Raw genomic sequence first — 24941 nt, 5'->3', positions numbered from 1 at the left:
TCAAAACAGAAATACCAAAAAATCAAAGGAGAGGTGAAAAAACAAAAAACCCCCAATGAATAAAGTTTTCTTGATAACATTATTGTTACTATCATTTAATCAGTAGTAATTTTAACATAATTTAATCTTTTAATATGCATATAAACTTACTATTCACAATTTCTCAAATGACATTTTACTTTTTAATTCTTACTTGAGAGAGAATGCTAATTTGTGCTGATGGAAGGCTTTGCAAAGTCTGTAATTGTTGAGGTTCTTGGAGATTCTTAAGAGCTAACAGATCTTGATTTGACATCCTACAGGAAGACAAAGTCTGAAAACCAAGAATAGTATTAGAAAAATAATCCCTTCTCAGAGAAGAATATTTGCTAGAGAACAATTTAAATGATTAAATGCTATTTAAGCTTTCTTCTCACGTGAGACTACAAGTTATAATCAAATCTATTAAGAGTACAGACATATGTGTAAAAACATATGTATATAGTATAAAATACATATGCACAAATTCCATCATAAATATTAATTTTTGGTTATCGCTTATGAAAAATTACATTGATGCAAGATAAAAATGCATCCATTAACAAATAAACCAGATTGTGTGTTTTCAAATGAATCCTTTATGTCCCTAAGGAAAATCATGTACAAATTTATTTGAAGGACTACCTTTCAAGGCTGCTAAAGTTCCACACATACTTCTTCCTTCCCACCCCCACCCTCAACCCTGCCAATTTCATTGCTTAGGACAACAAAAAGTTTTGTCCAGCTTAACCATCCACGTTATTTAGGAGGTTTAACTGTGGATATTTTAAAAATAAGACTTCTTTCACTGAGGATAACTAAAAGATGTCTCATAGACTCTCAAGATAAAATCCCAAAAGTTTTGAGCCATGGAAGCTTCATTAGAAAAAAACACATAACCTCTCTGAAAAGGTCACTTTCAGAGATATATCTTCTAATTAAAAACACCACCACCAAGACCACACATTTATACGTAATTATATTCATACTCGGCTCCCATGACCTAGTCATCTATACCACTTCACTCAGAAGTATTCCCCCACACCTGTATCCACAGACTACTTCCAATTCCTTAAGGCTCAGTATTTTTCCAAGCGATTGTATTACTGGTCTTCTATAGTTTTACTCTCCTCCCCATCTTGAGCCTTCAGTGCACCAGTTCACCTGTACCACATTTTCCTCTCCTCTGCCCAATCCCTTGCTCCTATGTCCTCTAGCTGCTCATGCTTTGCCAAACCACGACTCGGCATTACTCCCACCTACGTCCTGTGTTCCTGATAGCACGTGATGCTGAATGGAGCTGAAGGAAAGCATGTGGCCTTGTTAACTGGGTCCATACAAATTTGGGTCACCTGATCAGAACTGGGCCCTCAATGCCTCAAAGCGCTCTTTCTACTCCCACCTCACTCTCTGTCCCACTCACCTCAGTGACTGTTTCAACAGACTCTTCTCAGGCCTCTTACCTTACACAAAGAGAAAATCCAGTCTTTCACTCTCCTTTCCTTCTCTTCTACTCTAGGGCTCTGGAGAGGTGGTCCTTTTCCTCCACCAGGCCAACCTCTTTTCACTCTTGGATTCCAATCCCTACCTTCTTCACTAGCAGACTGCCCTCAGCATTATCAATCTTCTGGCTCTTACTTCAATCTCACCTTTGCCTACTGGCTCTTTCCTTATTGTCCACAAACATAAACAAGTCTTTGCCAATGCTTCAAAAATCCCCACTAGATCTTACCAACCCTCCATCATTCTACAGCCTCTTCTCAATCCTCATCCTTCTTGACCCCTTTGCACCATCTGACACTACTGACCCCTCTCCTTTGACTAAACTCAAAGTCACAAGTAAGCAACTTGAGGTGGGATTTGAACCCTGGACTTCCTGACTCCAAATATAGAGCTCTATCTGCTATACCAAACTGTTATTGAATCTGTCCCGGGAAGCCCTGGGCAGCTAGGGACATTGTACATTGTGCAAGAAAAGGGGCTTGAGTTGCCTAGGTTTTTAATTAGGCACAGACTAGAGACTTCAAACTACATTTTCAGTATTAAGACAGGTTAACATTCTGAATTCCTTTACAATCCACTTACCTTCATTTTTCCTTTGGAAGGGGAACCACTCTCTCTGATTCCAGTTAACATGGGGAACATTTCTGCAAATGTACATAAATCCGTTTCTCAGTATTTATTAGTTTAGAAAGTGACAGCATTTCATTACAGGTTACTTCTATATCCCATAACTTGTATTAATAGACACTAGATTATTGAAGACTGATTTGAAGGGAATTAACTTAAGACACAACTCCTGATTTAAGAAACATTTATATAGCATTTCTTATGCCCCTTTAGTCAAAAGTTTCTAACCATTAAAAAAAAAAAAACCCACTCATTTCCAGTTAAACCATCAGCCCATCCCCATCTACCTAGAATCAGATTTAGTACTGGAAAGGACCTAAGATCATCTAGTCTAACCCCCTTGTTTTCCAGATGAAGAAACTGATGCCCAGAATCATTCAGTGATTTGCATAAAGTCCCAGAGGTTGTAGCCTAAAAGCTGGGACAGCAACTCTGGTCCAACTTCAAATCCAGCCTTCTCCCGCCCTGTACCACCCTACTCTCTGTGGTGGGATCAAGGCATGTCACTCAGTGAAAAATACAGAAAAAGAACTTTACCTCTGTGGCAAGGCTACTCTAAGATTTATAACAAATCTCCAGCTACATAGCTGCTCGAGAGGAACCCCTTACAAATGACTGAGGGCCCTACAGGGTCGAGGGCAGCTATGAACCTAAAGACAGCAGTACACACCTCTACACACACACACACACACACACACACACCCCCACACACACCCCCCCCCCAAAGTGCTCACCTCTGACTGTTCTAGAGCTTTCATGACTGCTAAGCCTGGTCCTTATCGTCAATATTTGTCTGGCTTAACCATCCTAATTTCAATTAATTACCTTCTGCTTCTTGAAATGACATTATTTTCCACTGGATGTGTTAATGTCCTTCCCATTCCTAAAATATCTGATGCTATATGTTGTTAAAATTGTCACGTGACAAAATTATGTTCCAGTTGACAAAGAATTTCAAGTTTTTGAAGTGTTATCTAAATGCCATGTGACTAACAGTACTGATTAATCAGGAGTTTGGGGACAGTGGTGGAAAAAAGGGAAGTATATTAGACTGTCTGATTATGGGAGAAAATTCTATGACTCTTGCTTAAACACAAATGATTAATTTGACCACGTGTGACTCCATACATACACACATGCATGTATATTACATGCATGTATGTGTGATACATACCTCACTACCTACATGAATGATTAAGGAAGACTTTAGCCAAATGTTTCTACAAGGCTACTACTCAGTCAGCATTCTGAGACAGTTCTTAGAAATAATTAAAATTAAATGTAAACATTAAGTGACTATCACATTCAAAATGAAGACTGTCTATAGCCCCAACTGATAGGCAGTTAATTTACAAAGCTGTTCCACCATGTTGGCCACATCCAAGAATGTATCCACAGATACTGTGGATGGGCCATGAACTGCCCAGAATAAAACAGGAGGTGGTGAGCTGGGTGGACTGCCTTTGGACAATTGCCCAGGGGTAGCATCACAGAATTTTTAATAACTCCAAGCTTCTAGCTGGCATCAGAGCTTCTCTCTTAACAGTCAACGTTCTTCTGGTGCTGTAGTCAGATACTAGTTTGTAAGGTATTAAAGTTGTAGGTTGTCACTCGAAAGACAAGCCAAAGGGCTTCTGGCAGGCTCAATATACCACCATCCCCAAAGGTGCACTGGCACGCTGTAGGCAGTATCACTGCGGAGAAGTGGTCAGGTCACAGGGAGTAAACAGGCAGCTCACATGCTCCACTGATAGTGGTGCAGTACGGTCAAGAGGAAGGGCTCCCAATGCACGTTTGGGGAAGGCCCAGTGACGCAGCATTCACTGGAGCACAGAGCTCAAGATGAAAGGGCAGGGATGGCTTGTCATCCCATGCACCCGGGGTAGGAGGAGGACCCAGAAGACCAGAGGGGCGACACACTGTGCCAGGGATACCAAGTAGAACAATCACTCTATTTTAAAGTAAGATTTACAAAGCATTTCCCTCACAACAGCCCTCTGGGGTAGGTAGTACAAGTATTATCATGCTTGTGGTCATCTGACATGTGTGTTTCAGAGACAAGCTCTAAACCCTACCCATCCCCTGGGACGTTACCTTTAAGGAACTTATTTTCTCACATGGTTGGGGGAAAATGACTAGCCTACACACAGACAAATGTGTTTTATATTAAGGTAGATTGTAAAGAGAGTAGAAAAAACGAAACTAGGGGATTTAGGGAGATTTTAAAAGGTAGAAATGAGGAGGTAGTACAAGTGATTTTTTTTTTCTGTTGAAGACAAATATCTTCAGATCTGGAAGAATAGGACAAGACAAAAGTGTCCGATAAGAAGCTGATACATAAGATATGTAACTATTTAGAGAACTTGGCTGCTCTGGATAAATTCACATTAACTTAGTCCAGGCGAACAGTATCCTCAGGATTAAAAGAACTGGCAGATGTGATTATGAAAGACCGGAAGAAATACTTCAGGATTGAAGGGCTAATATCGTCCCAATTCCTAACAAAGATGGAATGAATGAGCATAGTGAGCTTGATTTTTATTTCTGGCAACATTTTATAATCTATTACAAAAGGACGATGAATGAATATAGAAAAGGAAGCAGTTACGCTAAGAAAACAGCATGCTTTCTTAAAGCACAGGTCACACCAGTGTAACTGATAGGATTATTTAAGAGGCAGATGTGGAAGGCTGTACATTGTTAAAGAAGCCTTTGATAAAATCTCTAATGCCTTTCTTGTGTAAAAGATGGTTAAGACATAAACTGGAAAATAGTATAAATAAGTGGATGAATGCTTAGACTGAATTCATTAATAGCCTGATGTACCTCTCTAGAGAGAAGTCCATACTAGACTGCTCTAGGAAACTGGGCTTAGCATTGCACTGTTTTAAATTTTTATCAAAGACTAATAAAAACGGCTGCTATGTTTATTGGACATGAAATAACAAAGCTGGGAGGGAAAAGGTAAAAATGCTGGATAACGAGAATCAACAAAACAACTGATGAGTTAATTAAATCTATTAAAATGAAATTCAATAGTCCTAAGTCTTAGACGAGGACTCCAAGAAGAAGCTACGACATTGTAGACAGTATCCTATCCAGAAAAAGAACTGAGGGTTTTACTGGGATGCAACCTCAATGAGTGAACACTGCAATATGTCAAGGATAAAAAAAAAGAAAATCAAATGCCACCTTAGGTTAACGTGATAGTAATTACTATATATTAACCCCCATCAGACTTCATTCAGATTATGTGCGATTCCTTCCGGCCATCATAATTTATGGAAGATATTGAGGAGTTAGAGCATGCAGACAAAGGCAAACAAAAGTGATGGTTTTCAAATGAAGATGGGTTCAAAAAACTAGAAAAATTTAACCTAGAGAAGATTAGAGGTGGTAAGGCAGGAGACACATTAGCCGTCCTGACTTAGTTCCCCATTGCAGAAGCTATATAGAAAGGCAAGTTTAGAAGTGGAGCAAGGAAAAACAATGATGATGATCCTGAAATGGAATGGGCCGCCTTGGAAGGTAATGTCTTCTTCGTTCATAAACAGCATGACAATTTTTAAGATATGCTATAGAGAACAGTCCTTTTTAGCATCTGGTTTGGACGGAACGGTCATGTGCTTCTTTCAAATAATCTCATTACAAGGCTGTTAATATTTAAATTTCCTGACTGACAGATGTACCGCAAAATTCTACACAAATATTCAGAAATACCACCAGTTACTAATAAGCACAAATCACAACATGAAATCTTACTTAAACTAACAAACCAGAGTGACAGAACCAAGATGGCAGAGTGAAAGCAGTGACTTGCTTGAGCTCTCCTTTGAACCCCTCCAAATACCTATAAAAAATGGCTCTAAACAAATTCTAAAGCAGCAGAACCCACAAAAACACAGAGTGAAACAAATTTCCAGCCCAAGACAACCTGGATGGTTGATCAGAAAGGTATATCATGCCAGGCTGGGAGAGAAGCATAGTTCGGCATGGGTGTGCAGGCCACAGCGAAACTGGAGCAGGCCTCTGAGGACCGAATCGCGGGCAGCTGTGGGGGTTTCCAGACTTCTCAACCCACAAACACCAAAGACAACTTAGAAGGCCAGTGGGAAAACTCTGTTTTTGCAGTAAGAGAGAAGCGCAGTCCCACCCCCAACACTCTGAGGTTGGCCCCAGGGTGGCAGCTGCCTCCTGAGCCTCTAGCCCACAGACTGAGGGGGAATCCAGTGGCTGACCAGAGGGGGACCGCAGGGATCTCTTTGCTGGTGCTGAGGCAGAAACCTCTTGCTTTTTGCCTGTGATTGGATCTGGGTCACAGTTCTGGGCAGCAGTGGTCCTGGGGCGAGGAGGAGTGGTGTGGAGCTTGTAGTGGCAGTGCAGAGACAATCCTCCTCACAGTTCCAAGACAGAAAAGAGTGCTTGTGGTCACTCATAGACCACAGCACAGGCCAAGCATAGGAGTAAACACCTTGCCCTTTATCATAACACCTTGGAAGAACTGAAAATTTACAGGTCCCTAGAAGTATCTCTGAAAACAGCTTTATAAACCCCTGAAGCTTAGGACAGTACATTTTCCACACTGGAAGCAGACTCCTACCTTAACAAAGAGTTTATATAATTCAAGTAACTGGCTGGGATCATGAGCAAATCTCACAAGAAGTATCAGACCATAAAATCTTTTTTTGGTAACAAAGAAGATAAAAACAGACAACCAAAAGAAGACAACAAAGTCAAAGCTCCTACATCCAAAGCCTCCAAGAAAAATATGTATCAGTCCCAGGCCTTGGAAAAGCTCAAAAAGGATTTTGAGAAGCAAGTAACAGAAGTAGAGGAAAAACTAAGAGTGATGCAAGAAAATCATGAAATCTTGTCAACAGCTTGCTAAAGGAGACCTAAAAAAATACTGAAGAAAGTAACACCTTAAAAAATAGCCTAATCCAAATGGCAAAAGAGGTCCAAAAAGCCAATGAGGACAAGAATGCCCTAAAAAGAAAAATTGGCCAAATGGAAAAGGAAGTCCAAAAGCTTACTGAAGAAAATACTTCCTTAAAAATTAGAATAGAGCAATTGGAAGCTAGTGACTTTATGAGAAATCACGACACAGTAGAACAAATCCAAAAGAATGAAAAATTAGAAAACAATGTGAAATATCTCATTGGAAAAACAACTGACCTGGAAAATAGATCCAGGAGAGAGAATTTAAAAATTATTGGACTATCTGAAAGCCAAGATCAAAAAAAGAGCCTAGACATCGTCTTCCAAGAAATTATCAAGGAAAACTGCCCTGGTATTCTAGAACCAGAGGGCAAAATAGAAATTGAAAGAATCACCGATCTCCTCCTGAAAGAGATCCCCAAAGGAAAACTCCTAGGAATATTGTAGCCAAATTCCAGAGTTCCCAGGTCAAGGAGAAAATATTACAAGCAGCCAGAAAGAAACAATTCAAGTATTGTGGAAACACAATCAGGATAACACAAGATTTAGCAGCTTCTACATTAAAGGACCACAGGGCATGGAATATAATATTCCGGAGGGCAAAGGAGATAGGATTACAACCAAGAATCACCTACCCAGCAAAACTGAGTATAATCCTTCAGGGGAAAAAATGGTCATTCAGTGAAATAGAGGACTTTCAAGCATTCTTGATGAAAAGACCAGAGCTGAATAGAAAATTTGACTTTCAAATACAAGACTCAAGTGGAACATGAAGAGGTAAACAGGAAAGAGAAATCATAAGAGACTTATTAAGTTGAACTGTTTACATTCCTGCATGGAAAGATGATATTTATAACTCATGAGACCTTTGTCAGTATTAGGGTAGTTGGAGGGAAAAATTATATGTATGTAGTAATAGATAGATAGATAGATAGATAGATAGATAGATAGATAGATAGATAGATAGATAGGGGCACAGGGTGAGTTGAAGATGAAGGGGTGATATCTGGAGAATAAAATTAAAGGGTGAGAGAGGATTATACTGGGAGAAGGAGAAAGGGAGAGGTAGAACTGGGTAACTTATCTCACAAGAAAAAAAAACCAGAAAAGGCTCTTACAGTGGAGGGGAAACAGGGGAAGGTGAGAGGCAATGAGTGAATCTTATTCTCATAGGATTTGGCTTAAGGAGGAAATAACATACACACTCAATTGGGTATGGAAATCTGTCTTACCCTACAGGAAAATAGGGGAGGAAGGGGACAAGAGAGCAGGGGGATAATAGAGAGAGGGGCAGATTGGGAAAGGGGGTAATCAGAACCAAATACTTCTGAGCAGGGACAGGGTCAAAAGAAAGAATAGAATAAATGGGGGGGTTGGAGAGGATTAAGGGAAATAAGAGTTAGTTTTTCACAACATGTCTACTATGGAAGTGTTTTCCATAACTGCACATTATAACCTATATTGAGTTGCTTGACTTTTCAATGAAGGTGGGTGGGGAGGGAGGAAGGGAGAAAATTTGGAACCCAAAGTTTTAAAAACACACGTTTGAACAAAAACATTTTCACACACAACTGGGAAATAAGAAATACAGGAAATGGGGTACAGCAATCTATCCTGTCCTACAGGAAAACAGGAGAGGGGGATAAGAGAAGGGGGCGAGAGATAGAAGGGAAGGCAGACTAGGGGAAGGGATCTTGGGGTGGGGGGAGGGGCGAGATGGGGTGAAAATTTTGAACTCAAAATCTTGTGGAAGTAAATGTTGAAAAATAAAAATAAATAAATTTAAAGTAAAAAAAAAACAACATAAAAACCCCACAAACTAACAACCCTTAGCAGAAAAGCACCAGGGCCCGGGTCCATTCTTATTACCATTTCTCTAACAGCCAACTCTAACAGCCTTTGTTTCATCTTTGTCCTTTTTTTTTTACCTCTCTGCAGCCTTTGACCCAGCCGACCCCCCTTTTCCTGGGTAGGGTTTCCTCTCTAGGTTTTTGTGACACTGCTCTCCTACCTGACTACTTTTTATCCATCTTCTTTTTGCTGGATTTTCCTCCAAGGTCATGCCTAATACCAGTGGCGGTCTTGATCCTGGGCCCTTTCGTCTTCTTCCTCCTTCCTACCTTGCTTGGTGGGCGATCTCCTTGGCTCCCATGGATTCGATGATCATGTCTACGCAGACGATTCTCAGCCCTACCCTCTTCTTCTCTTTTTAGACTTCCAGTCTCACATTTCCAACTGCCTAGAGAATGCCTCAAGTTCAACATGTCCTAAACTGACCTCCTCTTCCCCCCCAAATCCTTTCTTATCCTAACTTCCAGCTCCTGTTGAGGGTACCACCATCCTCACAAGCGAAGGTGGTCCTCCACCTGGCCCATTTATCCAATCTCTTGCTAAATCTCACTGTTTCTACCTTTACGACATCTCTTGTACATGGTCCTTTTTGTCCTCAGACTGCTGACACGCTTGCACAGGCCTTCCGTCCCTTCACGCCGTGACTATTCTGCAATGGCTGATGGGTATTCCCTGCCTAGAGCTGCTCCCCGCTGCCTCCTAGCCAAAGCGTCTCCCCGTAGCAGAAGTCTGGCCATGCTACTCCCCTGCAGCCCAGCCTCCTTTCAAAAGCGGCCCCAACTCTGGCCGCCTTTGCTATGCCTCACACACAAGCTTCTACCTCCTCACTCTGACTCGGGGCCTTTTCATTAGTTGTGCTGCTCCCCCATTCCTGAAATGGGCTCTCCTGCTCACCTCCACCTGGCTCCTTGTCTGGTCCCCTCCACTTCTGGATTCAGATCCCACTCACGCTAAATCTTGGGGGGGTACTTAGTTGCCTGTGCATCATCTCCCACATTATAATGTGAGCTCTCTGTGGGCACAGACTATGCGTCTGCCTTTCTTTGTACTCGAAGAGCTTAGCACAGAGGCTGGCACACAGCAAGCACTTCATAAAAGCTTTCTGTGACTGGATTCAGGTACAATAATAAAGATACATGTTAGATCTCTACATCCTTCCTGTTCACCTATCTTATCTGGCCCCCATGCTCCCAAATAAGGGATATTCCAAAACCTAGAAATGGATTATGTCATTGCAACCTTCTCTTCCAAGGGACCTATTAGTGAATAAGAAAGTAATCAGCCATTAAAACTAAGTCCTAGTTTCTCAAAGAATAGATATAACTATTTCATATTGTATTTAGTCACTATGAAACAGAAAAGTTGAGGGCTTCAAAAAACTGATTTCTTAGCTCACAGCTCTGAAATCAAGTCAACCTCAAAAAATGGAGGAAGGAACTTAAAAATATTCATTTTAAGTTTTGATGATATAGAGTACTTTTCCTGATAAATGAAAACCTTGACAATATTTGTGGTCGCAGTACACCTTATTTTCTTGGAAAAAAAGGGGGGATCATCATCTATGGGTAGAAAAGTGGCACTAAAAAGTACAGGATACAGCTGTTTTCTTACACAGCATGAGCTGGTCTTATCTGTGATCAAGTTATATACCCTTGATTACCCTGGCTTAAATGTAATTTTTCTTTACGCCCCCCTTTTCGGCTGTTTATTCAAGAGCGAATATATTGCTGGCAATTTCCTTCTCCATTTCTCTCATTTAAACATGTGAATTGACCCTGTGACTCCAGAAGGGGCTTGATGTGAGACTTCAGGTAAAAGCACGACCTTGCTAATCAAAGTGATAGGCCCCAGCTGATTATTACACCATGAATGTAACCACCCACAGTAAGTCAGGTTATGTTTTACGTTCCCTCATTTTGTCTCATACTAGACTCTCTTCTTAGGTGTCCATGGCAGAGGTATCAAACTCTGGTCCTCCCAAAACTCCCTAGAAGCAACCCTAATCAGGTAAAAATGTGACTGAGAAATATTTAACAAGCATTTTTAAAAAAATCAATCTAACATAGATAACGTCAATTTGTGGTTGTCTGAGTCAGGAGTCAGCTGACAGTTTTGAGTTTGAAGCCTCTGCACTGGACAAGCCTCAGCCCTCACAGAAGCAAGCCACACTGATCAGATATGATGTCGGGCCGTGAGCCTCCTTCACAAGCATAGATGGCGGATCTCGACTGACACTTAATGGCACAGTCATTTACGTTGGGAGTCATTCTATACATAGAGCATCATACTCTTTTGGCTTGTCGTGAATCTGACCTTGTTAATGATATTAATTAGTTTAATGGAAAGGGTATTACACTGAGGTAGTTATCCTGCCCTCCTCAAACTCAACAATATTTCACCGCACATTGGAGGGCTTTGTCTCATGGGCCCCTTCTGGCAGTCTGAAGAAGTCTACAGACTCTTAGCTGTTGCCCACATTCATTACTGAAGGAAATGCTAAAAGCTAGAAGTTACCTAAAGATGTACTTGGAGATAGGGAAAAAAAATCATAGAGCCCACCCTCACAAACTGACAGACGTCTTATCTTGGCTGAAATCTTTCTACAAAAGACTTCAAACAGAAACTGGAGTACTTTGAAGCGCTCTTCCCATTTCTGTGAACTGTTTACCTCAGAGATCAATGTCAAAACATCTTTATTTTTCAGGTCCACGTATGTTTCCAAATGTTATAGGAGTCTTACTTTTTTTTTTGGTTTTTTTGTTTTTGTTTTTAGGCAATTGGGGTTAAGTGATTTGCCCAGGGTCACACAGCTAGTGTCAAGTGTTTGGTCTGAGGCCAGACTTGAACTCAGGTCCTCCTGATTTCAAGGCCGGTGCTCTATCCACTGCGCCACCTAGCTGCCCCTAGGAGTCTTACTTTCAAGACAAAACTCCCCAATTTTAATCTAGGTTAATACGAAGTGAAAAGCTCAAATTTTAAAGTTTATGTCAGATGTAAACCATTTAAATAAAGAAGACAATGTGATGACACACATACAGTAACAGAACACAAAAACTAGTCTGTGATCTTTAACATCAAACCTTCAAGAGAGAACAGAATTGGGTTGTGTCATTCTAATACTAAAGTATCATCCCAAAGTCTATCTTGCTTTCCTCCCACGATGCAGATACAACCCACCCTTGCTCACCCATTCCTCACATCCCATGTCCTTCCAGAAATCCTGGGGGGCGGGGAAGGGGGGGAGGCCACTCACATCAGGGGTGCCTCTGCTTGCCATTTCAAGGACACCAGGAGAGCGAAGAGGTCACTGGTTCTCCTTGTATCTTGCTGGTAGACCAAACCCCTTATTTTTCCAACCAGGCATTTCTGATGCCAGAGAATGATGATGCAAAACTAAATGATTCTGGTTCAGCACATTTGTGGACTGTCACTCCTATGGAAATCCTTCATTCCTCTGCAATTTGTACTTTGGGAAAAGTCATCAAAACATCCTTTGGTGTTGACGTGTTTAATAATTTTTAACATTTACTACGACCATTCATAAGAAATCATTAGTAATAAACCTCCTTGCTTGTCCCTGAAAAGATATTTGCCTATTAAGGACTCTTTAAAGTGTAAGGTTAAGACTACAAACAAATTAAAAAAAAAAAACAAATCACCAAACAAACAAAACCATGTATTTTCTAAGCTACACCACAGAACTGGAAGTCCCTTTTCATAGGATGAGTCTTTTTCTTATATCTACCTCTGGATGATTTCACTGGGTTCAAGTCTAGAACAGAAAAAAGGGCATCCCTGCCTTACTTACTGGTTTCACATTACTTCATTTAAACAAACACAAAATTTAACTGTACCTTTTCCATTAAAGGTCACCTTCCAACTTATCAGAAGAGTTTCACATGTGCAAGTGGACAGTTAGAGGGCGTTTTGGGGCTTTACACCCTCTGGGTATATGCATGCACAAATACACACACACACACACACACACATGCATGCATATATACATATACATACATACATGTCTTTCCAAGAAACTTAATTATCTTGCCAATTACAAAACTGGATAGAAAAGAACTGTGGTATTGTTTTGTGATGTGACCAACCGTGTACACATGCCAGCACTAACCTGAAGTATTAATTTTTAAAAAAGCAGAAATTCAGAAGCACCAAATTATACACAATCCTTGAGCAACGTAAATGAGTTTTTTAAAATTACTGAAAACAGGCGAGATATAACTGGAGAGCAAATTAGAAAACGAACACCTAAACAGACTCAATTTAAGATGACAAAGATGGGAATGCAGTCAAGGCCGATAAAGAGCACACCTCTGTGAGCTACCTGCACAAAAGAGAAAAGAGTGTTCAGGCCGTGACTTCCAATTTCACTGGTGTAGGGAATTCCCAAGGAGGAAAGGCCCTCTCCTCCAAAGCAAACAGGCACTATTTCCGAGATTTATTGCCTTAGTGAGCTGCTGGGGGCCCAAAGAATTTAAGTGACTTGCTCTGAAGTCAAGAGACTGGATTATACGCTATAAGGTGCTCCAGTTTTGTTTATTTTGAAAGTAAAGAGCAACAGTCAACATCATAATCGTCATTTCAAAAACCTGTAAGTACACTTTGAGTCTTCATACGTGTAGACCACCTCTTCTCTAAGAATCAAAGTACTTTTTTAAAAAAGCAGCTGAAAAATGCAGATTTTTGCAATTTGTCAAAATTATAACATGGAGTTTTTAAATCTTACAACTAAAGAAAAGACAGAGCAATTTACCTTATCAGTTCACAAGCTCTTTATTGGATGAAAAATTACAAAGAGTAAAGTACAATTTTAAAATACTAAATACAATTTAGATTTTCGTGAAGGTTGCTTTTTGTTTAAAAAAGTCACATGGGGAGAGGGGGAAGTTTTACAATATCAATGGATCCCGAATTTTTTTTAACTGTTCAGCATGACAAATTTTAACTAAAGTTCAAAATGTACAGTACTCTAGAAAACTGCATTATAAAGTCGTCACAATATAATTGAGGGATGTGAAATTCAGAAGTCAGTATTACATAAACTCAAACAAAAATAATGTCTAAAAGTGAAATAGTTACTACAAGCCAGTAAGGCAGAATTCTTTCAAACAGCAAGAATTTTTAATGTGACAATATCATATTATGAACTAGGGCTCAGCCTTGATGCTACTTGGTATGCAATTCATTTATGAACAAAGAAAAAGAAAGCTTTCAATGCTTAAAAAAAATGCCCCATATTCTTAGCTTTAACCTCAGTCCGACACATTTATTGAAATTTTTGCCAACTCATTAGAGTTTTGTGGCAGTGATTGTGAGTGAACTGTAAGACTATTTTCTGAAGCAAAAGCCCAATGAATGAGGCATGAGTTACTTCTCTGGACAGAATTCTCAACTGTCTCAAACTTAACTATACGAGGTAACAGATTTAGCAAAAGCAAGAATTTGACATTTGAAATGCACAACATTTTGCTATAATTTGAATAAAAAAGGCAAGTCTAATTATAGAAAAAACTGCAGGAATGGTTGGTTTCTCAATTCAAAACACTAATTCAATTCAGAATGAAGTATCCCGTAACAGAGAGTACATTTCACAACCTTGCTATACATGATAAACCAGATTACAGTCACTGTAATGTGAGATGCCTTTAGTGACCCTTTATTTTTGTGATAAGCTAACGCAGATCTAACCATTTTAAAATGTTTTATTAAGCGATTGTCCCTGTTTTGGTCAACTTAGTTCTCTCTTGGACGTTACAAGCCTATCAGAGACTTATACAAGTTCACATACATCAAGGTAGGGAGATAAGCCTGGGATGGAAAACAAGGTGAATGGATTTGGCAGTACAAATCACAGCTTCCTGTTAGATGCAACAAACATTCCTTAAAGAGAACAATTCTAGCCTTTCAGGAACAGATGTGCCACCTACAGAGAGAGACTGAAAAAGGGCAGCTAACCTGAATCGGAATTACTGCTATTGGAAGAGCTCGACTCACTGCTGCTGCTGCCGCCTGAGCCCGAGGAGCTGCTGCCGCCGGCACTGCTGCTGCTGCTGCTCTCGCTCAGACGCGTGGCCTCTCCTGTGGCCTTGGACAATTGAGTTTTCTCAGCTGGAAAACAGGGGGAGAGACAATAACCTACCAGTAGAATTAAGGGGCCGCACCAACACTTTAAAACAGTCACCTACATTTTGTTTGGCGTTTTCTAGAATTTAACTGGTTACTGACATCCAGTAACCGCTTTTCCAACTCCTGTGTTTTCTGTGAATGAAGCTCTTCTTTGGATTTCGTTATTTTCTTAGCTGCATGATTTAGGACAAAAAGTGAGCACGACCAAAGGCAAACACCAGTTAGACTGCTGCTAATTTGCAGAGAGAGCTACGTACCATGAAGTTTCCTGGGTCTCTTTCTCAGACAGGCCATGACATATTTTTCCAGTTCTCTCAGGGTTGATGCTTTTAGTGTTTCAAAATCAATTTCTATCTCATCAGGATTAGAATTCCTTAAAGATGGTTCTCTTGACTCTATTATGTGGACCACTTGCCCAAGTTTGTCTCCGGGGAGTTTGTTTATGTCCAAGCTTAACTGCCTTTTCTCATCGTAATTCATAGGCTTAGCATTGTCTTCATCCTCAGATTTATACGCCAACATTTGTTGCTTGGTGTTTTTTGGCTGACTGTAACAAATTTTACTTAGTTTAGTAAGCTTAGATAATTCTGTGAGATATATGTGTGTATATGAGAGGTGAATTATGTGAACGAATAACCGTATGAAAAAAATTCACCTGGTTTTCAGCTTTTTCTTTAGTTTTACTTGCTTAAAATTTTCCCTCTGACTTTTATCTTTGTTCATAACTTCCTTTTTTTCTTTCTTCCCCCTTTTAGATTTCTCATTCTTTTTCTTTAGCTTATGGTAAGGTACTTGAGACAGAACTTGTAGTTGTTGATGAACAGCTTTAAGCTAATAAAGAGAAATGTTTATTTAACACTTTGAATTGAACATTAAAGATAATTATAAAAATGAAGGGGCTGTAAATTCAGATATATTATCTTAAAGAAACTTTAGACCCTCACATTCCCTTGACGTCTGCACATTGATTTTATTAATTCATTATCCTAAGAAAAAGTATCTCTCTTTCCTTTAAATATAAATTAATAATCTCCAACTTTCAGACACAAAATAAAAAGACAGACCAAAGACACAAAAAATTAAATTTTACTTCAAAAACGGATTCAGAATTTGCCCACAGACTAAAAAGAAATTTCTAAAATAAGCATGCATTTAGTCTATAATTTTAACCATAAAACAGGTTATAGCTAGCAGTTCACTAAGGAAATATTTTTGGGTTTTTTAACTTGAAACTACATTCATACTACATAATTTTAGCTTGAAACTACATTCATCCATGAGACATTTCAGAAATATCTTGTAAACTACTTAAAATCAGACATCACTCAGTGTAGCTAGCAACATGGAAATTTCTCAACATAAAAATTTTTTTTAGTTAAAATAAATATCAACCATTCCGAATTTCTTTGGCTGTTCACCTAAACCACAAGTAATCACCTGGCTAATTTAACTGAAGAAAATACCCTCAACAGTACATGAACATGACACTGCTGATCTGGCCCGGCTGCAGCGCGGGGCAGACCAGCGAGCGACATACCTGCTCCTGAAGCTTTGCAAGGCGCTGCACGCGTTCATCAGGTGACTCTTCAGAAGAGTTGTCCTCAGAGGAAGCATCGCTACTACTTTCTCTACAAAAAGCTTTTGCTACATCCTTTTTAATGTAGCATATAGGCATTCTTTCAATGGGTTCATCTGGGATTTTGGCAAACTGCATCTCAAAAACATCCTAAAAGAAACCCAAAAAAAACCACCAACCTACAAAACCTGTCTACTTTACATTTAATAGCAACACTGCTCCTGCGGAATGATGCTGTCAATAGCAGGCATACAGTAAGCATAGGGAGTATGTTCTAGCTCATACATTTCTCCCTTAGTAACTCCTTCCCCTCTAATCCTGGGAGACTGAATTCCTGTGATCTTGAACCATGCAGGGAGTTCTTCTCATCTCTTCTGAAAGGGTCTCCTGCTCAGTGAAATGAAAACTAGCATGCTACACCGAGGGCTACCCTCCTCTTGCTCCCAGGAAGCAATCCCACAAACCACTGAACACAGTGAACCCCAAGAACACCTGCACGTGCTTCACCCTCAGCCACACCAAGGGACCCTTCATTAAAAGGGACTTTAGGCAGTGAAACCTTAAAGCGCTAAACTGCATATCCAAACTCTTTGGGAAAGATGCATGAACATTAGTTACAAAAGTCATATAAATACAGACTATATTCTTAAAATGAAACAAAAGAGAAAGATTTGAAGTAACATCTCACCTGAAGGGTTCTCGCCATTGATACCACCTCATGGTCAGGTGGGTTATACTTGTAGCAATTCATAAACATTAACCGAACATCTGCAGCAAATTCATGTGCGTCTTTATATTCTTGGTTGTCCATTTTTTTCTGTTAAAAATATTCAAGGATTTACTTAAAGCTCCAAAAGCATCCTAGCACAAGCAGCGATGCACATCCACCACACTGTTCTGGCACACCATTTCCCCTCCCGTTCCTCAACCATCCAAGGACAGCACCACATTTGTTCAAAGTCCACGTGCTCCAAGGTACAAACACGCCTCCACACCAGGCAGGGAGCTGGCCAGACAGCACGGATAACCAAAGATGCACTCAGATCACTGCAATGGAATATTGTTCCAACTGAAAAACAGAAGGCTTTAAACCAGACGACCCAACATCCAAGGTAAACTACACGGGACGAGGAAGTGCACATAACGCTAACATAATACAATGCGAATAGTTGCCTGAGAGGAGGCAAGACTGCCCTAGCCCCCATAATTACCTACGGCAGCAAAATGTAGAAATCTGCCCCGAACCTAATAAAGACCAAGAAATCCAGTAATAAACTAGAGTCAAAGACTTCATCCAGCCAGAAGACAAGTAGCAGCAGGAGAGGGAGCCTTGATATTCCGCCCTCTCAGCCTCAAAGGTCCAGAGGGGCCTACCTTGGAGGTGACCCAGTGCAGGACCAACCAGGGCAGACCACCACCCCACCCAAAAACACCACAGGAGGCAGAGCCCAGCTGAGGCATAAAGCACAAGTCAGGAATTCCAACCGAAAAGGGGAGTAAACAGACACTAACAAGCCTAAAAAATGACTGCAAACCTAGAAATGCCCCCAAAGTGGAGAACTGCCAACACAGACTAGAAGGAAAAGTGATGGACTGCACAAGAACCCACATAAATACCTGGAAGAACACGAAGCAAGGGTTTAAAAAACAGAATGAGACAACAGAGCCGACCTCCTCGAGGAAATGGAGTCCCTGAAAACCAAACAGACTACACGGTCAGTGCCTTCCAAAGACAGAAGCACAAATAGAGGTGTACGGTCTCAAAAATAACTCACCTGGAAATCAGGTCAAGGAGAAATAATTTGAGAATCACTGGACTATTTAAAAACCAGGACTGAATAATATCCTGGACACTGTATTTTGAGAAACCATAAACAAAAGGAATCCATCCTGACTTCTTAAAGGAAGCCCAAGAGCAAAGTCCCCAGCAATCTTGTGGCCCAAAACTCAGAGTACGACAAGCTCCCCAAAGAAACAGTTCACATAGCAAGGAAACCCGGTGAGGATCACTTAAGACGTGACAGCTCCCACTCTAAACAACATCCCAAAAGCGAAGGAGACAGCCTTTCAAGTCAGAATCACTCACCCTGCAAAGGTGGACTTGAGCTGGGTAGGAATTCTGGATTGCACAGTCCAGAGAAGCTTAGAAAGGTCCAGGCACTCATGCTATCCTAATATTCTAAAGGGAAAGAAACAAGCATTCCTGCAGAATCTTAATGACTGTAAAGGATATTGGGAAAGCTGAACAAGAAAAAAAGAGGGTCTGGAAGGGAACTGGTTTTGTTCTGAGGGTCTAGGAAGAGAAAGAAGGTAAAAGAAATACTCGTGTAAAGAGGAGGAAGGGAACAGAACTGTTTTCCCTAACTGGGATTCATAGGAACAGGACTATAAGAGCAGAGAAGGGATGGGAGAAACAGGCCTCAAAGGAACATCATTCTCATTCAAGGTGGACAAAGGAAGGGTGAATGAGATGACCACAGAAAGACGGTCAAACTCAACATGGAACCAAGCTAACACTGGTGGAGGGTGCAGAGGCGGAAACTCAGGAAGGAACAGTTGCAAACGATCTTCCCTGGGCTTGAAGAGAGATTAAAAGGAGAAAAAAGAAAAGCAAGAGCACAGAATTATATTAAAGGGGGTAACTCTTAATTGGGGAATGCCTGAACAAAGTGTGGAATATAAGCATAAGAGACTATCATTATGCCATATTAAAGGAAGACAAGAACCATTTTAGAGAATCCTTGCTACTATGAAATGATACAGAGTGATGTAAGCACAGCCAGGAGAACATCTGTACGAGGCCAGCATCTCTGAAGAAAGCGATGACCAGAGGCCCTAGGATGAAACAGTCCTTCAGACAGCAACGATGGACTCAAGATGCAGACACACTCACTCCTGGACACAATCACTACAGTCTGAATACAGGCAACACCACTTTTTGATCAGTGGTTGGGAATCCATTATGAAACAGATAAACACCACAAAGGTGGGGATTCACAAAGCTACAGCGATGAAACAAAAGTCAGTATAAAACCATAACCTATCGACACAAGGACACTGAAGGACCATTGGTTAGGTAAACAGAAGACAAAGCCACTTACTCTAATCGTTCCAAGGTCCATTGGATTTTTAACAACATCATAGTAATTATGGAGTCCTAAAGCAGTAACATCAACTGGTTTATAAAAAGGCCAAGCATATGCTACGTGTTTCTTTGCAAACATTTCTTCAAGAATCTCATTACAATATGTTAACTGCTCAGTTAATTTGACACTTTTCACAACTTCATGTTGTTGCTGAGAATCTGGTACAACATTCTTCACTACTTTTTCTTTCGAAAGTGGTATTTTAGCAAATCTGTGTTTAACTGGAGTTGGTGAAGATTCACTACTAGCTGTAACGATGGAAGCTGTAGGGGTTGTAGTATCTGCTTTCCTTTTCACACCCTTTTTAACCTAGAAGAAAATCCATAATTTAACCAATTACTCAGAGCACTTAATTCTTCAGAACTTACAGAAAATACAGGTTATGGCATTTAAAATGAAAAAAATAGACAATAATTCTAAGAGTAACACTTGAAATGAAGGTCCAAAAATCCTTTCTTAAAAAATCAGGGGGCAGCTGGATGGCGCACTGGACAGAGCACCAGCTCTGAACACAAGAAGATCTGAGCTCAAATCCAGCCACAGACCAAACTAGCTGTGTGACCCTGGGCAAGTCACTTAACCCCAATTGCCAAAAACAAACAAAAAAAACCCCATAAACTTCATTAAAAAATGCTTTGCAAAAATAAACAAAATAGGAAAAAATTTTCAAGCAAATGTTCTTTAAAAATGAAGGTTTGTGTGAGATTGATTTTACTGCCACCTCACTTTTAACTTTTTGCTTGACATATAGTTAAGACATGATACGGCACAATATCCCCGTGTTTATCGAGCTCTATCTTTCAAGGACTGTCTGCCTTACTTGTGGTACAGCCTGTGTGGCACAGCTCGGCACAGCCACTTCAGCGACGTGCAATGGAGAAAGTGATGTCTGCGGACATACAGAAGAGGGAATCACTTGTTGCTTAGCTACCATTTCTGATGCCTTGGGGGATGACTTTTCTTTAATAGCAGAAACTCCAGAAGATGGCTGAGTACCTAATTTAAAAAAAAAACAAAAAAGTATTCAAAACAGTCAAATATCGACACAAAATTCTTTCAGAACCCCATTTTTATACATTCACTTTTACACACACAAAACAGAACCCAGATGTCATATTCTATCCACATTTCAACAACTTGTAGTTCAACTGAAATTACGATGTAGTATTTTTCCTGGTCCAAACACTCTTTCCAGGCTTCCCTGTTTTAAGCTGAATGGAAGACAAAAGGCCTTTCTTCAGGAGATGGATCCTAGCCTTCCTCTTCCTAGCAATGATTGCACTGATGTCCAGCATCTAGCATAGTGGCTGGCACATCGTAGGTACTTCATAAATGTGCTAACTGCCCCAAGTGCACATCTCCAGTGGGTCAGTGCTCAGAAGGGTTGAAGATAAAGACTCGTACTTCTCCAAGAAGAAGGGATTAAGATAGCTACATTTAAACACATTCTCCTTTCTTTGTTCCAAGATTCCTGTTAGTTCTAAATCATGGTAGGGTAGAGTCATGGCCAAGGATACATATGGGAGGACTACCTCAGTTTGGACATCTCTCTTTAATTTAAGCTAAATTAAATGATTTCTGAAGACTTGTATGTAAAAGAGTACAGTCTCACTGTACCGCCAATCACCAGCAGGCAGTTCCGAATGCCCTCCTTCAGAACGGCTGCCAAAAGCAGTCCCGTCCTCATCACCAGGATTTACGTAGCCTTTTACCCTTATCTCGTCTGATGTATATTATAACATAAGCCCTTCTCCGTGTTCCTATGTCTAGTACTCAGAGCAGTGTCTGGCACTTCAAGGCTCCTGGTGACAGGACCCAACAACTCCATGAACACTGCTACCAGCTACCCCAGTTTTCATTAAGCAGTGCTGATGGCAACGGTCATGCAAGCACAACTCAGGGATGAGCTATTTCCAGAGGACAGCCATGATACCACAACTCCTAGAAAAACATCAGTCAGAATCCGACAACACAAGAAGACCAAAGTGCCTGTTGGGGGAGGGGGGGAACGGCAGCTGGGACACCTGAAAGGACAGTTGAGAAGCCCAATCAAGAGCCTGTTATATCATGGGACTGGCTGTTCCCTGAGTTACTTCTAGAGCTGGCTGTTTAGTATCCCTTAATATGAAGAAACACTGGTGTACTCCAACGCCTTCGGATACTTTGCTGACGAGGAATTATAAAATGAGGCTATCGAAGCCATTTTATTTATATCATATCGGGAGAATTTTGTTACTAAGGGCCTCTTCATTCCTCCTGTACTATCCTCAGGTGACAGCACACTTACTTTTTTCTCTGCAATTTCAAAACATGCTTTTGGGAAAAGTGGGATTTCTGCTGATGCCCAGAGTTCCCCCCTCCTTGGTAGTAGGGACTACGAGGTGGTTCTTTACCAAGGTTCCACACTGTTCCTCCTTCCTGGTCAAAATCAGAACCAAAGCAGGGCTTTGGGAACAGTAAGTTAAATCAAAAAGTTAGCCTATCTTCTCTTTTAGCAGAATGAGCCAGCCCATCTGGTATGAGAGAGACCAAGAAACTTCGGGAAGCTGGTAAAGGCCGTGCATGATTAACGTGGACTTTGATTCTTAGAAAAATCCAATGCATAACAGCTAGACTTCCTAACAAAACTTAAGACAAAAACCCCTTAATTTTTAACCCAAAACACAACACAAACTCAGACGAATCTTTCAAATCAGGCTCCCTCCCACCTGTTTTGTTTACCTTTTCTTTTCCTTTCCTTTCCACCTATTACTAGCTCTTCTGAAGGCATTTGAGACATCTTTTGCATAAACAGCTTCTCTAAGGCTTGTGCCATGAGAACAATGTCATCACCTGGCTACAAAACAAATTAAAGATTTACGTTGTTATTCAGTTACAATTGCAATATTTTGCACACATAGCATTTGGTGTACCACAGAAGGCTTCATAAAAGCAAATCAGAAAAATCACCCCACTTCTCATGTTACTTCTATTTGAATTTTACAGACTCTCTGTTCAATGGAAATCACATTACTCTGTGTAATTATTACACCAATTTTGTCTCTGATAAAGAAATAAGGGCCTAGACTAAGAACAGAAGTCACAGCGAGGCAGATGTGGGAGGAAAGGAAGAACTTCCCAGCATTCATTAAGAGGCAGAAAGCACAGCTTCAGCGGTCACTGGGGCAGAGTCTTAGAGCTGGAGGAGACCAGAGAGGTTAAACAGCTGCGGAGCCCACGTCACACAGATGCTCTTGTCCCAAGGTGGGCAGACCCCTTGGGGCAGAGGAGATGTTGGCCAAGCTCCCACTTGGACTGGTGGCCTCTGGCTTCTTGTCCACCTCTAGCTTACTTAGGGAGGAGACACCGGCCCAAGGAAAGGTGAGTTTAACCTTCGACAAAGCAAACTCTGACTTTCCTGGTCTGCCCCAGTCCTGCCTCCCCACCTTTGCTCATGCTCTCCCCCCTCTACTTAGAACGTGCTGCCTTCTCCTTGTTCCCATTAATTCCTATTTCTATGGCACACAGGGTGGCCGCCTGATGCTACCTGAGTGACCTCAGACAAGTCACTGAATGCTCCCTGAGCCTCTGTCTCCTCATCTGTACAAGCAGGCAGGCAGACGAGGATGCCTCCAGCCTCCTCTGCAGCACGTTAGCTCCTTCAGTCGGTCATGACTGCCTCCCCTCTCCATAGAGCACCTACCTAAAACATACACACACCACCCCCGGTCCTGACAACCTGGCTGAGCCCAGGCGAGTCACTACACTTCTGACAGAAGGTAGTAACTGACCCCCACAAGTTTCCCAGCTCTCCACCCTGCCCTCTGTCTCTATGGGGAATACCAAGACTGGGGGAGCCTCCGAGAGGACAGGGACCAGGTCTGTGTAGACTTCTGCATCAAGAGCAATACAATGATCTGTATACAATAAATGCTTAATTGAAAAAAAAGAAAAAGTGACAGCACAGTGCATACTCAAATACGGAACTGAGATTGAATACGAGGCACAAAGCAGGGATTCAGATATATGTTGAATATCTGAATAGTAACTACCTGGGGCAGTCAGCGGCTCAGTGGAAAGAGCCCGAAGCCTGGATTCAGTTATTCTAAACCCAGCCTCAGGCCCTTCCTAGCTGTGTGACCCAAAGTAAGCCTGTGTCTGCCTCGGTTTCCTCATCTGTAAAAGGGTGATGATAATAGCACCTGCTTCCCAGTATCCCAGGACCAAATGAAATAACGATTGTGAGCACATGGCAGAGTGCCTGGCACACAGCGATACATAAATATTAGCTATTAGCAGTCACTGGATGAAAACAGTAATGAACTCAACGTAGAGAACTGAAATGGTAAACTGCACACATTTCTACAGTACCTAACACTGCAGTGACAACCTATCTTCTAGGACCTAGCAGACCGCCTCCTCAATAACTACAATTAGGAAGAAGAACATACCTTGTTATACAAATAACAATTGGTGAACATTGTTTTCAAGTCGTCTACACATTCTGATGCTTTCACATAGTATTTATGTTCCAAGCGCTTTTTAATTGTACTCAAATCCATTGGCTTCTTAACGATGCTGTAATAGTCCTGTGGGGTTCGAGTGAGGAGAACGTGAATGCCAACAAGAACACATCTGCCGTAATTACTGGCGCACAAACGAGAGAAGCAAACATTTAACTTTCATCACACTTAATGTGTTTCATCGTAAAGACAGGATCTGAAAACCAAATAGCCTCGTAATAAGAGATCCAGTGTCTGACTGTCGCTGGAGTACTTACACAAAGAGGCTCAACTGTACAATACAGACAGAATTTTTAAAATACACAGAATTACACAGGTTACCCAACTTTATGCCAAAGCTGGCAGACTGGTGACAAACTTGGCACTAAACTCAACGTAACAGAAACGAGTCTATTTTACTCAAGAAGGAAATATAATTGCAATGTACATTGGTTAACAAAAGACAACAATTTGCACCACAATTTCTGAAAGAATTCATTTCATTCAGGTAGGAGTCACAGGTGGGGGGTAAGGGGACAACTCGGACGACAGAGGTAACAGCTCGACATACCATGTCCTAAATATTTCATGTTACTTACTGATCTAGTAAGTGAGCCTATGGCTTCCCCTACTCCCCTCAAACTGGCCAGGTTACAGCAG

General features: G+C 41.0%; 1 protein-coding gene across 1 annotated transcript in view; it reads right to left on the bottom strand.

The window, feature by feature from the left end:
- BRDT (bromodomain testis associated) overlaps nucleotides 1–24941 on the bottom strand; it is a 43555-nt gene that overhangs the window by 7507 nt on the left and 11107 nt on the right. Inside the window, exons 3-14 of the mRNA XM_020975479.2 lie at nucleotides 24231–24368; nucleotides 22522–22636; nucleotides 20621–20796; nucleotides 19756–20109; nucleotides 17343–17471; nucleotides 16616–16804; nucleotides 15734–15909; nucleotides 15336–15625; nucleotides 15138–15251; nucleotides 14908–15060; nucleotides 2104–2165; nucleotides 194–313 (exon numbers count right to left, since the gene is read on the bottom strand). Of these exons, the coding sequence (XP_020831138.1) occupies nucleotides 194–313; nucleotides 2104–2165; nucleotides 14908–15060; nucleotides 15138–15251; nucleotides 15336–15625; nucleotides 15734–15909; nucleotides 16616–16804; nucleotides 17343–17471; nucleotides 19756–20109; nucleotides 20621–20796; nucleotides 22522–22636; nucleotides 24231–24368 (2016 nt within the window). The remainder of the gene's footprint in view (nucleotides 1–193; nucleotides 314–2103; nucleotides 2166–14907; nucleotides 15061–15137; nucleotides 15252–15335; nucleotides 15626–15733; nucleotides 15910–16615; nucleotides 16805–17342; nucleotides 17472–19755; nucleotides 20110–20620; nucleotides 20797–22521; nucleotides 22637–24230; nucleotides 24369–24941) is intronic.

Source organism: Phascolarctos cinereus, unplaced genomic scaffold (assembly GCF_003287225.1).
Source record: "Phascolarctos cinereus isolate Bilbo 61053 unplaced genomic scaffold, phaCin_HiC Scaffold_5;HRSCAF=322, whole genome shotgun sequence".
Taxonomy (NCBI): Eukaryota; Metazoa; Chordata; class Mammalia; order Diprotodontia; family Phascolarctidae; genus Phascolarctos; species Phascolarctos cinereus.
This window is presented reverse-complemented; position numbering and strand designations above follow the sequence as displayed.